Source organism: Uloborus diversus, chromosome 1 (assembly GCF_026930045.1).
Source record: "Uloborus diversus isolate 005 chromosome 1, Udiv.v.3.1, whole genome shotgun sequence".
NCBI lineage: Eukaryota > Metazoa > Arthropoda > Arachnida > Araneae > Uloboridae > Uloborus > Uloborus diversus.
This window is the reverse complement of record NC_072731.1, coordinates 114,270,725-114,287,143: the sequence shown is the minus strand read 5'-3', so window position 1 is coordinate 114,287,143 and position 16,419 is coordinate 114,270,725. Positions and strand designations below refer to the sequence as shown.

Genomic DNA, 16,419 nt, shown 5'->3' with positions numbered 1-16,419 from the left:
AAGCTACCTTTAATCCTGTTCGGGCATAGGGACATTTCTAGCCCACTGATTGGTAGTTCTGGATGTCAATCAAAGTTTCGACGCCATTGTACTCTTATTCAGTCTCAAACACTATATTTCCAGCTTAAACTGTCCACTGAATAGAATTTGTGTCTAAGAACAAGATCTGTAACTGAAAATTCAATTTAGCTAACGAAAATATCTTTGTTATTCCCAAGAAATTCAATCTCTTATGACACAAATTATAATGTTCAATTTAACAACGATTTTACAAGCAAATACTGGTGGCGCCAACTCTTAGAGAATACGAAAAACATCACATTTAAGGATGTTATTTGAATTTTAATGAGAATATATTTTTTACGATGTGTCAGTGTAAATTACTTTGTAACTTACTAAGTAAACTATTCATATATTTTTTTCATTCTGGATAATATTCAATTTTATTCTTAAAAATAAGTAGTTTCAAGATATTTCTTTGTAATGAAATCATTGACAGTAAAAACAACAAATATTTAATAATTGTCGACGTAAGTCCTTACTTGTTGATTGCTTACGTAATGTAAAATAAGTAATTTAAAATGTTTCCATTTTAATTCTTACAATTTTCACAATCATGTTTTTCCCAAGAAATTCAACTTTTTATCACACAAATTATAGTGTTCAATTTAACAACGATTTTGCAAGCAAATACAGGTGGCGCAATCTCTTAGAGAATACGAAAAACATCACATTTAAGGATGTTATTTGAATTTTAATGAGAATATATTTTTAAACATGTCTCAGTGTAAATTGCGTGGTAACTTACTCTGTAAATCTTCAATTTTTTTCACATGGTTCATAATATACTTGTTTTTTTTTTTTAATTGAAAACAAGTAATTTTTAGATATTTCTATGTGATAAAATCACTGCCAGTTAAAAAAGCCAATATTTTATAATTACTGACTTTAGCCCTCACTTGGTGATTGCTTACGTAGAGGAGGTTATTTAAAAAATTTTCATTTTCATTCTTACAATCTTTAAAATCACATAAATGAGTCTGAAATTACTGGTTATTATTATAATTAGAGAGAAAACCTTGCAGGTAACGAAAAGATTTTTAGTTAAAAAAATAATTCATAAAAAGATGACATTTTTTTTAAATTTCTGTACTTATTCTGTCGGCATATTTTGGGTCATCAATGCACATTTTGGTGAAATCAAAATTTTTAGTTTCACTGATATATTTAAGTTATATGCGGTTGGTTTTTGATCAATCTATAACTTGCGGTCAGAATAATGAACTTATCCGACATAATTCGAGCAAAGAAGAAAAAAGCATGAAACCCTGGTTTCGAAAACCACGTATAATTTTTTTATTTCATTCATATGTCCATGTGAAAAATTATTTATGTAGTTTAAATCGTTTAATCGCTTTGAATAGTTTATTTTAACTTTTTCTTCAAAACTGAGAACAAACGAAATTAGAAAAATTTTGACGATCAAGAGTTTCTTTTCATTTTCGGTACACCAACCTCCTGATTCCAAAACTCATTTCCTACAATCTTCGAAATTACGATCATCACTACTGTGTAATAGTATTTCATGACTTATAACTTCATTGATAAATAAAAATGAAAACTTTTATTTTTGAATTCAGACATAACTGTTTTTGCATTAATTAAAAAAGAGGCCACCATGTAGGTTTTTTTTTTCATAAAATAACATGCCAATTATTAATTTGGTCTTATGAAGAATGCAATTCATTAAAATCAGAAGAGACATTTTCGTCTAAAATAAACTCGATAAAATTTTCAAACGTCCGGAAAGTTACAAAATTTTGTTTTTACAAAATAGTTGTTAATGAACTAAAATTTGTTAATGAAATAAATAAGTACAGAAGTTTAAAAATGTGTTGACTACTTCTTTTTTACATTTAAACACTTTCCTTAACAAGTAGAGATTCCTTTCAAATTATCGTAAGTAATAATTTGAATAAATGAAAATGAAGGAATTGAAATTAATGTGTATTAATATTACATTTTTGTGTATGAATTAAAATGAGAACACTTTGAATTACTGAGTTTATCTACGTAAGGAATCGCTAAGGTAGCTAAAGGATAAAGTCAGTAGTTATGAAATATTCACAGTTTGAATAACAGGCTTTAAATTTAAATATCAACTATTTCATTACAAAGATATAAAATTAATAACTTCTTATAATAAAAATTTAAATATTATGAAGAACACGAAAGGGAATTCAAAATTATCTGCGTAAGCTACGAACTATTTTACATTGATGCGTACTAAACATTGATTCAACAACTAATAGGAAAACAGTTAACATGTGTGACTTTTAAAAAGAAAAGCTTCCTTTTTCATTTTCAACTAAAGTTAAGAGTCATGAAATACTATTACGCAGTGATGATCGTAATTTCGAAGGTCCCAGAAAATGGGCTTGTAATTAGCAGGATGATGTAAAAAAAGAATTTAAAAGGTTCAATTTTTACTGAGAAAGATTCGTTTGTCCTCAGTTTTTAAGACGAATTTAAAATAAACTAAAAAAGCTACTGAACTGTTAACTACATAAAATAATTTTTTACATCGATATTTGAATGAAATGAAAAAAAAATAACGTGGTTTTTTAGGACCAGAAATTCATGGGGTTTTTTGTTTGAATTATGTATCGGGTAATTAAGTTGATTATTCTTATCGCAAATTATATATGGATCAAATGCCAACCGGATGTAGTTTAAAAATATGTGTAAATTTTCTTTTTTAATTTTACCAAAATATGTATTAATGACACAAAATACGCTGACAGAATATGCAGAAATTTAAAAATCTGTAGGTTTTTTTTATGTAAGAAATCTTCTCGTTAACAGCAGGGTTTTCAATTATAATGATATGCAGTAATTTGAGACTGATTTGTATGATTGTGAAAATTGTAAGAATTAAAATGAAAACATTTTAAATTACTTATTTTACATTACGTAAGCAATCAACAAGTAAGGACTTACGTCGACAGTTATTAAATATTTGTTGTTTTTACTGTCAATGATTTCATTACAATGAAATATCTTGAAACTACTTATTTTTAAGAATAAAATTGAATATTATCCAGAATGAAAAAAATATATGAATAGTTTACTTAGTAAGTTACAAAGTAATTTACACTGACACATCGTAAAAAATATATTCTCATTAAAATTCAAATAACATCCTTAAATGTGATGTTTTTCGTATTCTCTAAGAGTTGGCGCCACCAGTATTTGCTTGTAAAATCGTTGTTAAATTGAACATTATAATTTGTGTCATAAGAGATTGAATTTCTTGGGAATAACAAAGATATTTTCGTTAACTACATTGAATTTTCACTTACAGATCTTATTCTTAGACACAAATTCTATTCAGTGGGTAGTTTAAGCTAGAAATATAGTGTTTGAGATTGAATAAGAGTACAATGGTGTCGGAACTTTGATTGACATCCAGAACAACCAATCAGTGGGCTAGAAATGTCCCTATGCCCGAACAGGAGTAAAGGTAGCTTATATGCTGCCCGGTATACAAAAGTCTCTTTTAAAAATTATTTCAAAGTTTGGATTAAGAAACATCGTAAATCAATTTTCATTGAGAAAAATACTTTCAGTAAAAAAAAACCTTTTCAGTAGATTCACTGACAATATTTAGGATATTTATGTGAAAACGGAGCCTACAAAGAGGAGGTAAAGTAAAAGTAAAAAGTTAGCGGCCCTGAAGAAAATTGCATAGGGGCCCATAAGTCCTATCGACGGCCCTGTTTGAGGGATATTCTCCTTCTTTAGGGGGTTCTTGCTTTGATGGAGTCTTCAACGGTCTTTGGGGGAGGGGTGTTATTTAAATATCGCCCCTGTATTAATCATTAGTAGTCATATCACAAATTTTGAATAAAAATTTCTCTGAAGCAAACTGGAAATTCATTTAGTATCATTGCTCTAGTAGTATTTTGATCTCTTCATACGTACAACATCACAGTAGATACTGTGTTTCTAGCGTGGTGTTTATCTATCTATAAAGGAGCCAAGTAAAGAGAAAAGTGACTTTTATTACGAGTTACGTGACACGTATTATTGTGAAATGTAAATTAGTTTGGGAAACCATTAACATTTAAAGTTTTTAGTGCCAATCGTATAAAATGTTATGCGCATTAGAGTTCTTTTTTTTTTTACCGACTTCAAAAAAGACGTTCTCAATTCGTTGGACTTTTTTATGTGTGTCCCCCTATAACTCAAACACGAACAAACCAATTTCGAAAATTCTTTTTCTTTTTGTTTGAAAAGGTACACTACCCAGGTGATCCTATGGTCATCAGGTCAGCATCTGAAGTTGGAACCCTTAAAAAATCAAGAAAATTTTTCAAATTTTATGGGCAAAATTAAAGCGATTTCTGTTGTTTTTTTTAGTGTCTTGTGCATTTGCTTTTGGAAACATACTTTGATAAAATCGAACTGATGCTGAAAACAATTTTCTTTGTGAATAATTGCGCATTTGAAAAAGCCTTTCTTCACAGTCTTCTGAAGTCTCCGAGACGCGCCGTGCTGTGTGTATTTCTTTCTCTACTGTGCTCATCGTAGCTGCTTTTGGACTCTTGTACTCGACGCGTTCTTACTCGAGATATACGTAAGGAAAGCCTCTCTGTCATGTACAGAGGAAGGCCTCTGTCATGTACAGAGGAAGGCCTCTGTCATGTCTACCTAACGTAACTCACAACCCACTGAATCCTGAGTTGAAGACTAATTTAACTAAACGCGAAATTAATTTTTAAAACTAAACCTACTCAGTTACGTTAAGTAGTAGTTTATAGGAGGCCCCGACTTCAAATGGTTATTAAAAATTAAGAGATCGTATAAATTAGTTAGGTATTAAAATAATTCATAGTATAGTAATTAAAATCAGTGCTTATTTAACAATTGGGTGTTCAGTTTAGTTGATTTTTGTACCGGAATTGTAAAATAAATTTGATTTATTAGTTTGGATAGGAAATCGTACGTAAGTATGACCAATTATGTTTTACTTTTTAGTTCCTCTTTATTTTTTGATGACCAACTCCGAATCTTGAAATTATAAAAATTCATCTCCCAACTCCGACTCCACAGCCTTAACTAAAACCCCTTCGTTCATTTCATTCAATTTATCTTTGTCAGACAGTATTCTGAATATTGTCATTCAAAAATAATCGAAACTGTCCATTAAACTTGAACGCTCCAATGAGACTGGCGTTGACATGGCGTAGAGCTGAATGTTGAAAACCTTTCACAAATGAAATACAAAATCAAAGAAAACATTGAAGTGAAAATTTGCCCATAGTCGGTACATTTTAATCCTATGACTACAGGTTATAATATTTTGCTTCAATTTCAACTAATTCAAGTTTTTATTTTGAAACTAGAAAGTCGCTCTTCAAGGTATATGACGGGTGAAAATTGCTTCTACTCTTCCATATTTGAACGAAGCGATTGCCTGTTTGGTGATATTCCGATAATTGATATTTTAACTCTAACTCTATTGGACTAACCCTAAACTCCAGTAGATAGCGTTCATTGTTGACTATTGTTCCATTTCTTTATTCCCCTAAAATGATCACAATAACGTCTTTCCCTGCATGTTAAACATTACAAAAAAATATTATCAAATTATCATGCCGTGGCGCGAGTTTCATTGTTGAAACTCGCGGGTTACTCGATCATTGGCTACCCTCATATAAATAATAGCCGATGATCGAGTAACCCGCGTGATTCAATAATGAAACTCGCGTCCCGGCAAGATAATTTGATTTGCATTTGTGTGTTGGTAATGTTTAACATGCAGGGAAAGGTTTTATCGTTACAAGGCTGAACTGGATCCGGTAACTTAACTTTTACCGGTAAGACTGTATCATCTCAGGAGAATGAAGAAACGAAAAAAAATGGTTAGCAATGAACGCTACCTACTGGAGTTACGGTTACAATTTCAACTACGAAAATATCACCAAAGAGGCAGTGGCTCCGTTCAAATGCAGAAGCAATTTTCACCCGTCATACCTTGATGAGCGATTTTCTAACTATATATATATTAGGATTTAAAATTAAATTAAACTAATGAGTTATTACGGGCATCATTATTTGTTCAGATAGAAAGACCATTAATTTGAATTTAAATTATGTGGGTTTAAACATTTGAGTTATATATAAGTTTCATTGTTGTAATTATATTTGTTGAAGAGAGCTCTTGGGTTCATCTCATTTCACCTTGTATAATTGTTGTGAAAATTTTACTTCTATCGTATGTAGTCCGTGTAGGGTTCGTAAGGGTACCAAGTGATCCTCAGAGGTGAAAGGGTTGAGAACCACTGCTCTTGGTTTACTTTGGAAAATTACGAAAACGTTATAGATTTTCCCCTCATAAATGATTTTCCAGTGAATCAATACGGTTACAAGAAGATACTTTCGGGATTTTTTTCTGACGATTAAAAACGAATAAGAAGAATCGGCGCATCGAATATAAAGTTATGGATATTTTTTTTAATTTTAAGTTGTAACCTGATAATCTCTTCCATTAATAACTCCATTTCAATCGTTTATAACTTTCCACTTTAATATACCTTTCTCTCCTTACTATTAAGTAAATTCAAAAGCTTATTATTTTTCCTTTAGGAACCTTTTATGATGTTTATTGGAGGACTGATAGTTGCAATCGCAGTTGAAGATTGCAGGCTACATGAAAGAATAGCATTAAAAGTACTGCTGATGATTGGAACTGAACTAAAATGGTATGTTTTACAATTGTTGATTGTTTCCTTCAACCAATCTAATAAGCAGTCAACAAGGGTAGTTCTGGTCAGCAGCTAGGGGAAGTTGTCCAAAACGGGGACGTCGGATCAAATGGGGAGGTTGTGGTTTTAGTTGAAAGGCGCTGCCTACAGCGCCAATGATATGTATACTGTTGAACCTGGAAGCCATTACGGCATTCTGAGTTCGTTGTCGTTGTGATACGGACAAACAGTGTTGATTTAAGTGAAGTTGAAATTTTTGTGTTTATATTTTACGATTTATAACTGTATTTTCATTTCATTTAGAGCAAAATTGGTTGTAAAACTAAACTAGGTAAGCATACTACTACATCCATTGTGTGTTCAACATTATTTTACATATTTTATTTGAATGGTTACTCAACCTCAAATCTGTTTTAATCCATGTGTTTTGTACAGTTGCATTGTCGGGCAAAACGGGGACATTTCAGGTAGCTCAAAATGGGGACGTCCCCATTTTGGACGACAAAAAGTATGAATGTAACTCTTTTACGCAGCAAATTTATTTGTATTTTTCGGGAAATTTTTAATGGTATTTTTGAGTTTTCTACCTTTTGTTGAAGGGAGGGAGTAGTTACAAATTTATTTGACACTCAGAAACACAATATGACAGACTTACTTTATATTCATGATATTGTAGAAACGTTTTTAGATTATTGTCTCATTTAACTTTATTTTTAGGTGTGTTAAAGTATAAACAAAGCTCAAACATTTTGACAGACTAGGTAGGCTACATGCCGTTTTGGGTGTAGGGCTCGAGTAGGCTTAATTTTTAGTGGTCTTTCTGCGGAAAACAAACCGACCAGCCTGTTTATTTTCAGACCATGATATGGTGCGCTACAAAAGAAAGACAGACAGACAAAGCTGGTCTAACGAGAGCATGATTGAAACTTTTCAGGCGGTTCTTGATGGAAAAATGGGATACAGGCGTGCTTCTGCAAATTTCAATGTGTACCGCAAACAACGCTTGAGAGACGTGTGAAAAATACTCGGGAAAAAGGTTTGTTGTCAGGAAGTGCTGCTGAAAATGGACTTGGTAGATATAAGAGTGTTTTTTCAAATGAGCAAGAAGAACTGGTTAAATATATATTACAAATGGAGAAGAAAGGCTCTTTGGATTGAGAATGACTGATTTGAGACACCTAGCACATGAACTGGCCGAAGTAAATGGCATTGAAAATAGCTTCGACAGGGATAAGAAAGTCACTGGAAAGGACCGGCTCTACGGATTTCTTAGACGAAATCAAAGGATTTCTTTGCGAGTTCGGCGGAAAGAGAAACACTTATAACAGCAGAAACCTGTATGAGTGCTGCAGGAAACTTTATGCCAACCATGTTTGTCTTTCCAAGGAAAAGGGAGAATCCAGCTCTAATGGACGATACTCTTCCAGGATCGTTTTCTTACTTTCATGAAAGCGGATGGATTACAAAAGAGAGTTTCCTGTTTTTTTTTCACTCACTTTGCAGAGTTTTCCAATCCAACATCTGAAAAACCTGTTCTTCTGATCCTAGATGGGCATAGGTCACATGCAAAAAGCATAGAGCTAATTATTAATCTTGCACGAGAAAAAAAACGTTATTTTACTATGCTTTCCTCCTCACACGACCCACCGACTCCAGCCACTTGACGTCACATTTATGGGCCCACTAAGCACATATTACGAACAGGAAGTAAGGAGGTGGTTAATTAACCACCCTGGCCGTGTAGTAACCATTGCACAAGTTGGAAAACTATACAGTGCTGCGTTTCAAAGAGCAGCATTAGTACAAACTGCTATAAAAGGTTTTGAAAAAAACGGTATTTTTCCATTTATTCGTTCCCTGATCACCTATTTGCACCAGCTGAGACCACAGATAGATCTTTTGTCTGTAACCCTCAACAGATAGTACCTGCTAATGAAATAACTATGGGCTCTTCTACGGTTCCAACAGACAGTATCTATTTTTGGAGATACTGGTGAAGCATGTACAGTATATAGGTATACCAAAGATTTACCTATAGTGCCTCTTGTTCAACACTCAGTCTCTTCTTCTGGTGTTGCTACTGACAAAGCTACAGTGTTTGAGCCACAACAAACAGTTCAGACGCCTGGAACTTCTAGTGATAAACCTTCGACATCCTTTAGTGTTTCACCAAGTAATCTCATGCCTCCACCACAGGAAAAGAAAAGGATTATGAAGAAAAAAGAAATTATTTAGAGATCAATCTCAAATGATTGACAATAAGAACAAGACTGAACAGAGAAAAAGAAGGGAACAAAATAATGATGTAGGGTCAAAGAAAAATAAAGTTGGAAAAAAGCCTGAGTGTTCTTCTTCCTTTGAAGAAGATGATAGTTCTGGGGAGGCTTGCATTTTTTGTAACGAACTGTACTCAGATTCTAAAGGAAAAGAGGGCTGGATCCAATGTTCAAGGTGTTTAGGTTGGGTCCATGAAACGTGTTCGAATGCTGAAGAAGAAGACGGCGCTTTTGAATGTGATTTCTGAAAAATTGGCACAACTCTCCGCTAGAAAGGTCAAATTTTACTAGTCTATTACGAGTCAAATAGTATTATTAATGACATTTATTTAGGATTATTGTTATAAAAATATTTTTAATGATCTATATCACAGACTATCTAGATCTAATATGAAGATCTCTTTGCATGTACCCTACTGTATTTTCATTTATATGGCAAAGTTTTTGTAAAGAAAACCTCGAAAGGTTAATTTGTGTTTTAAAATTAATTACACGGTTAAAAAAATTTAAAAATCAAATTTTGCACTGTTTTTTATGGTAGCCCCATTTTAGCTGAATAGTCTTTCAAAACGGGGACTTGTGCACTTTTTAATGTTTAATCTTTATTATAAAAATAATTAAATTTTTGTCAATGCTCAACGTAATTTTTGGTAGTATTAGACATGTCTAAGCTTTTAAGCAGTAAATCTCTATTACAGTGAAATCTGTGTAAATTGACCATTTGCGGTGCACTTCTTTAATGGTTAACTTAAACAGGTGGTCAATTTACGGAGGTTGATTTATACGATATAAGGCTAATACCGTGTCTGAAAAAAGCGGTCATCATAGACAGGTGGTCTACTTACAAGGAGGTCAACTTCACAGGTTTTACTGTGTTTGAAAATAAGTAATTTTTTTATAACGAAAGAAGCATAAGCGTCCCTATTTTGGACAACTTTGCCTTAGTAAGTGTTCTCTGTCCACCCTGGACATCCGGTAAAGAGGGCACACGTCATCAGCAGCTATACCGATGCGGTGGAGTTGGACCTGCACTTAACCGAGGCGAAAACTTGATTCTTTTGCGCATGCGCGCCCGAGCTAAATTGACGTCGTGAATGACCACGCCGGAATCCACTTGACTTTGATTTCAGTGTTTTAGTCATGCCGGTTGTCATGACGCAGAGGATCTCTCGAGATATCCCGTCGACGTCCCGGTAGACAAACACTCCCATTATTTCCCGATGCTTTCAATTTTTTTTTGGGGGGGGGAGGGGGGTTATACTATAAAAAGTTGAAGAAAACTTTGTCCCTTCTTACCTGCTAATATTGCCGGACCAAAAAATACTGTGACCTCCCAAAAATGTCCTTGTTCCGAAAATGTTGTCCGACGGTTCGGCAAAATTGCAATCATTCGGCGAAATATGGATCCCCTTTCATCAAATTGAGAATTTCCGCCTTCCCAAAAATCTAAGCTCGGGGCGCCCCTAATTCTGCGACAGTGGACACGCTACAACGTGCATGGCGTCTGTTTGAATACAGTTGTGGTATTGCTCTGGCGTCAGGAGAAGGGAGGAAAACATCCTAAGAGTGATTTAAGTTTATTTAAAAAAAAAAAAAATTTACCATTTTTACTTTGGGGAAAAATACGTTGGAAACATCACCCCTCTTTTTGAACCACCCTGTAATTCGAGTTACCTATACAATGCGTGAGCACAAATTCGAACATGCGATCAATTTATCTTTCTACTTACAGGCTGATGTTCGGGTTCATGTTGACAACTATGTTCCTGTCGATGTGGATTAGCAACACGGCAACAACAGCGATGATGGTACCGATCATTGAAGCGGTTATCGGGAAAATTGCTCTCAAGAGCGACAACTTAGCTCTTGATGACAACAAAGGCACGTGGCTATGCAATTTCTATCCTTCAACAGTAGAACTTGCTGATTTTTTATAACTCTTATAACAAGCATTTGATTTACATTTATGACACATATTTATGAATCAAAATATATTTTAATAGAAAGCTGAAAAACAACGATGAGAAGGCTGAATTAACGTTGCTGGCTCACCATTCATTGTTGCATTGTGTAATTGCAAACATTAACGTAATAAAGATCAGTATCCATATATTTACATAATGTAAAGCAGAAAAGAATCATATTAACTCAAACAATAAACATTAAACAACTATGAAGTCGAACTAGAAAATCGCCCGTCAAGGTATGCTTCTACATTTGAACGAAGCAATTGCCTGTTTGATGATATTTTGATAGTTGAAATTTTAACCCTAACTCCAGTGGATTAACCCTAAGCTCCAGTAGATATAACACCGCTCTAGCGTGGTGTTAGCAGACAGCGTTAAATGTTGACCACATTTTCGCTTTTTCACTCTCCCGAAATTACCGTTTTACCAGTAAAACAGTTAAATTACCGGATCCAGTTCAGCCTTGTCAAAATAAAGCAAATACTTGCATGTCAAACATTGCCAGAAAATATTGTCAAATTATCATGCTATGGCGCGAGTTTCATTGTTGTTGCCATCAGCGTTACTTGATCAGTGAATTGGCTGATCGGATACAATAGTATGAGGATACTTTTAGACATGAACAGATTTTAGAAATGCTTAAAGCACTAAGTAACCGAATATCTTACCTTTGAATTAAAAAAACTCACGTTTTTGAAATAATTATTTACAATTGAAGATATGTTATTAGACCAAAATTAAATATTTTTTAAGAACAAAAATATAGCTCTTATTCTTTTTTTAACATTCAAAAAATAATAGAAAATAAAAAAAATGTTTTTCAGACAAAATTTCTCTTACCGAAAGCAAACAAGTGGAAGAACCAGAAGACGATAACTTTCTTACAAAAACATCCTTAGAACAGTACGTACTTGCTTGTATTTTTCTTTAGCAGTTAATAATTTTCTGCAATTATACATAAATAACGCCATCAATTAGCGCATGGCCGCAAAACCAACGTTGGTTTTGTGACCAACCAACGAAATTTTGTGGTAGTCAACGAAATTCATAATCTTGACTAATATTAAAGCTTGAATAATATATAAGTGTTGATTACAAAACAAACGTGGGTTTTGTGACGAATACTTCGTCAAACGTTTACATCATAAATTTCGATGTTGTAGCACATTATCAACGAAATGAGCCCAACGCGGGGGTTCTAAAACTTATTCAGTTCACGTACCCCGTTTAGTGAATTTTCGAGTATGCGTACCTCCAACAAGAATACATTACTTTTACTGTTAAAGTTTAATTGCGAATATGTAGTAATTTGGATCAAAAACAAGAAATTTTGCTTTCATGGACATTTTACGACGAAATTTTTTTTTGCATTTAACATCAGGAAAAGAAATAGTGAGAACAGCTTGGCTGCATTTTTGTTTACAAAGTTCATGACCATTTGACCTCTGCAATGGTGAAATATAGCAGTATATAAACTCCATTCTCAATATTAAACTTCTTCCTAAACTTGTTCTTCACATAAATAAAACTTTTTAACACAATCTCGCAGAATTAAGTGGTCTCAACCGCAGAACGTACTTCACATCAATGTTTGCTATAGTTTTTTTGAATTTATTTGTCAATAACAGTCCAGAAGTTATTTAAAAAAACATTCCAATGTACTTTGGTATCCATATAGGATCATACGACGAACTGAGGAGATTTGTCCCATAGGGAGATTTGACCCATGATGATATTTTCCATGAAAAGGATATTTAGGGAAAATTTTAGTCATATTATTGGTTGACCAATCACACAACCGTATTTTGAAGGGACAACCCATTTCAGAAGGTCATTGTCAGTGGTTTTCAAGAAATTCAGTGTTAAATGATACTGCATCTTAAAAGTAAAGTTTGAAGATTTTGGAATTTTTTAGATTTTAACCTCCAGTTTTGGGGGAAATGAATTTTAAAACTAAGCATGCTTTAGTTACTTTTCTAACTATCTATTGATGTACAGTAGTTTTATATAACTTTAATCTAAGATGCTAAAAATTTAAGGTAAACAAAAGAAAGCTAACTAGGGAGCTTTGACCCAAGCTAAGTAGGGAGACTTGACGCAAAGACCAATTTGATAATTTTGTTTAATTTGGTGTTTTTTTGATGAATTTTTATTTTTGAATGGATAAAACATTGTCATTCTGGCCTGTTTATATATATATATATATATATATATATATATATATATATATATATATATATATATATATATATATATATATATATATATATATATATATATATATATATATATATATATATATTTATTTATTTATTTATTTATTTATTTATTTATTTATTTATTTATTTATATATATATATATATATATATATATATATTTACTAGAGGACCCGACAGACGTTGTTCTGTTCAAACTTTGTAAATTGAAAAGTTAAAAAATTTCAATAAACTGTCAAGTGTTTGAACCGTTTTGTTGAAAAAAAAAATATGTAAAAAGAAAATGTTTTAAGCTGCTTGATGTCAGAATGCGTATATTTATTACAACTTGATTTATCTAATGTCCACTGAGCAGTTGTTTTATTAACTATAATATTCTTTCTCCCATACTTGATGATTTGCTCCTTCAGCCATACTCAAAGGATAAAAAGCGTCCTCAGGTATTAAATGTAAAAAACTAACTACCCATCTAGAACATACGGAAAATCCCGCTGCAGCATCCCCCATATGAAAAAGAATAAAACAATCGAAAGGGTATCGTTTAAAAAAAATGATAAAGGTAAAAACAGTTCTCTGAATAAGCAAAAATCACTCATCCCTCCGCCCCCTTCCCTGCATCCTGATGTAAAATGCACAAATTCTTCAATTATGACTAAACACTCTTTAAAAACAAAAAACAATTCTTTGAAGTTTGAAATATTTCGCGGAAAAAAATACAATAAATTACATTAACAGTAGTTTTAAAATGTATACAAATGATCACGCAACTCTATTGTGTATAGTCAAAGTCGCCAAGCCACCACGTTACTGTAATCCAGCCGATCAGTGAGCGACGCTAACTCCGACCGATTAGCGGTCCGATCTTTTGAACGAAAACTTTTAAAACTTAATTTCTTGCCTATTATGTTCTTTCGAGCAAAGATAAAGATCTTCCACTGCACGTATCTTTTGTGCATAGAACTACCCTGTTGTAATTTATGCGGACGAAAATAAAATTTGTTTCGTCTTTAAATTAGATCATCTTTTCCTTTAATAATGTACTGATTAGTTTGATAATCCTTAAAGTATTCTTGACATTGGTGCCAAAATTCAGATGGATTTGAGTCAAGAAACAAATGTTGCTGGGTACGGTACTTTCTGATTTCTGATCATTTGGTTAGGAAAACCTGAAGCACCGATCCGGTCACATGGTACAACTACGACGACAGAACACACGTTTTGCGTGAACCTTTCAGTACTTTACTTTAAAATATATCACAGGACCTAAAATCGTTGCTTTCAAGAAATGAAGCCTTTACTCTCTCTCTCAACGTTTTATCTGTTCTCAATTGACATATCACAGTAGGAAATTTCATTACAAAAAGCAGATCTGGCTTTCTTATTGTCGTTTGGCAACGGATTAAATATTTATTTCAATTCTCGCTCAACAATAGGATAAAATAAATATTAATCATTTGGGAGATATAACCATCCAATGTTTAAATTAATTAATTAATTAACAAAACGTTTCCGATTCGATCCATCGCGCTTCAAAACCATGCTTGCCAACCCTTAATTACACACAAAAAATTTGATCAAAATCGGTCCAGCCGTTTAAAAGCCTTATTGTGACGAACGTCCGCACAGAAGATTTTTATATAATAAGATATATATATATATATATATATATATATATATATATATATATATATATATATATATATATATATATATATATATATATATATATATAATTTTAATGAATAACTATAATATACAGGGTGTTCCATTTTAACCTACAAGACCTCTATTTTCGCAACCTTTAACCCTAGATGCATACTTCAAATTGCAAAAATATTCAAAATCAGATGCAGAGATAAGATATTGAAAGCTTGAAGCGAGAATAATAATGAGTCAAAAAATACAAAATTTAACTTTTTATACGGGCCCTAGGTCCCCTTACTCATATTTAGGGCAATAGTCTTCATTGAAAGATATTATTAACACAAAAAAGAGAACATTTTGTATATTAGCTTCAAGTATCACTTATTAAAACCAGGGGCGGACTGGGTCTCACAAGAGGGTGCTAACCTTGGACTCCAAAGAGCACAAAAAAAAAGTGCAAAAAGAAAAAAAAATGCAAAAAAAAAGAGGGAGAAAAAAAAGAATAAAAAAAGAAAGGAAAAAAGAAAGGAAAAAAACGTTGGTACACATAAGGAAGTTGCACCAAAAAATAAAAAAAAGTTTTTTTTTAAATAAAAAAGATGTTTATGCATGAGGGTGCATAGGCGGAAGGGCGCATCGGCCCGCGGGCCGGCGGGCCAGTCCGCCCCTGATTAAAACAGAAAACACCATCAAACCTGCGTTTTTGATCTGTGATTCTGCTTACATTCATGACGGGGTCACGTCTCCCTAGCTGTTAGCTCTAAAGACATTTGACCCTTTGCAGACCTGATGAATATACTTTTTTGCACCATTTCTACTTAGAATTATGCAACTGTTTTTAGTCACAATAATGTGTAAAATGTCAAACTATTTAGGAATATTTTTTATTTCTTTCTAACTATTCTTCAAAAAAAAAAAGGGAAATGCAAACCAAAAATTGAGTCAAGTCTCAGTAGTTTCCCCTACTCAAATTTCCGCCGCAATTATCTTACAGCATTACCATTACATTATGATTCTACATATGTTTTGGTAGTTCATCGCGTACTCTTACAGACTTTCGCAACTTCAACGGTTGAGAACCATTGAATTTGACGACATAGCTAATTAAAAGTGTGTAAACAGTGATCGCGTATCACACAAGCTAAAAGTTTTATAACTCGCCAAGTTTAGTTCATACTTGACAACTTGGAAATTTCAAATTCAAGCTGGTAACGGAACGAAGGGCATAGCGCCGGCAATTTCGAAACAGCTCTACCAATAGCCCCTATATATATATCGGCTATTTATATAGCAGTTTTAGCTCTCCCGGTAGATAAATGATGCACTATGCCCCCCCCCCTCACACAGCCTTGCTCGTATTGCTCATTAGAGTCGTTTCCATCAACCCCACGTCGTTGTAAACGGCCCTAGGCACGAAATTAACTATTAGTTAAATTAGATGAAGCAACTGATATTAATGACTAAGAATTATCAGCCAATCTTTCTTTTGTTACCGTTTTAGAAAATTAGAGCTTCCCTAACGTATGATACACATCCGTCATTTCG

The 16,419-nt window shown here is 33.0% G+C and overlaps 1 protein-coding gene across 1 annotated transcript in view; it reads left to right on the top strand.

The window, feature by feature from the left end:
- The window catches only part of LOC129217346 (Na(+)/citrate cotransporter-like), a 54,469-nt gene that overhangs the window by 21,932 nt on the left and 16,118 nt on the right, over positions 1-16,419 (top strand). Inside the window, exons 3-5 of the mRNA XM_054851633.1 lie at positions 6,652-6,767; positions 10,779-10,927; positions 11,838-11,916. Of these exons, the coding sequence (XP_054707608.1) occupies positions 6,652-6,767; positions 10,779-10,927; positions 11,838-11,916 (344 nt within the window). The remainder of the gene's footprint in view (positions 1-6,651; positions 6,768-10,778; positions 10,928-11,837; positions 11,917-16,419) is intronic.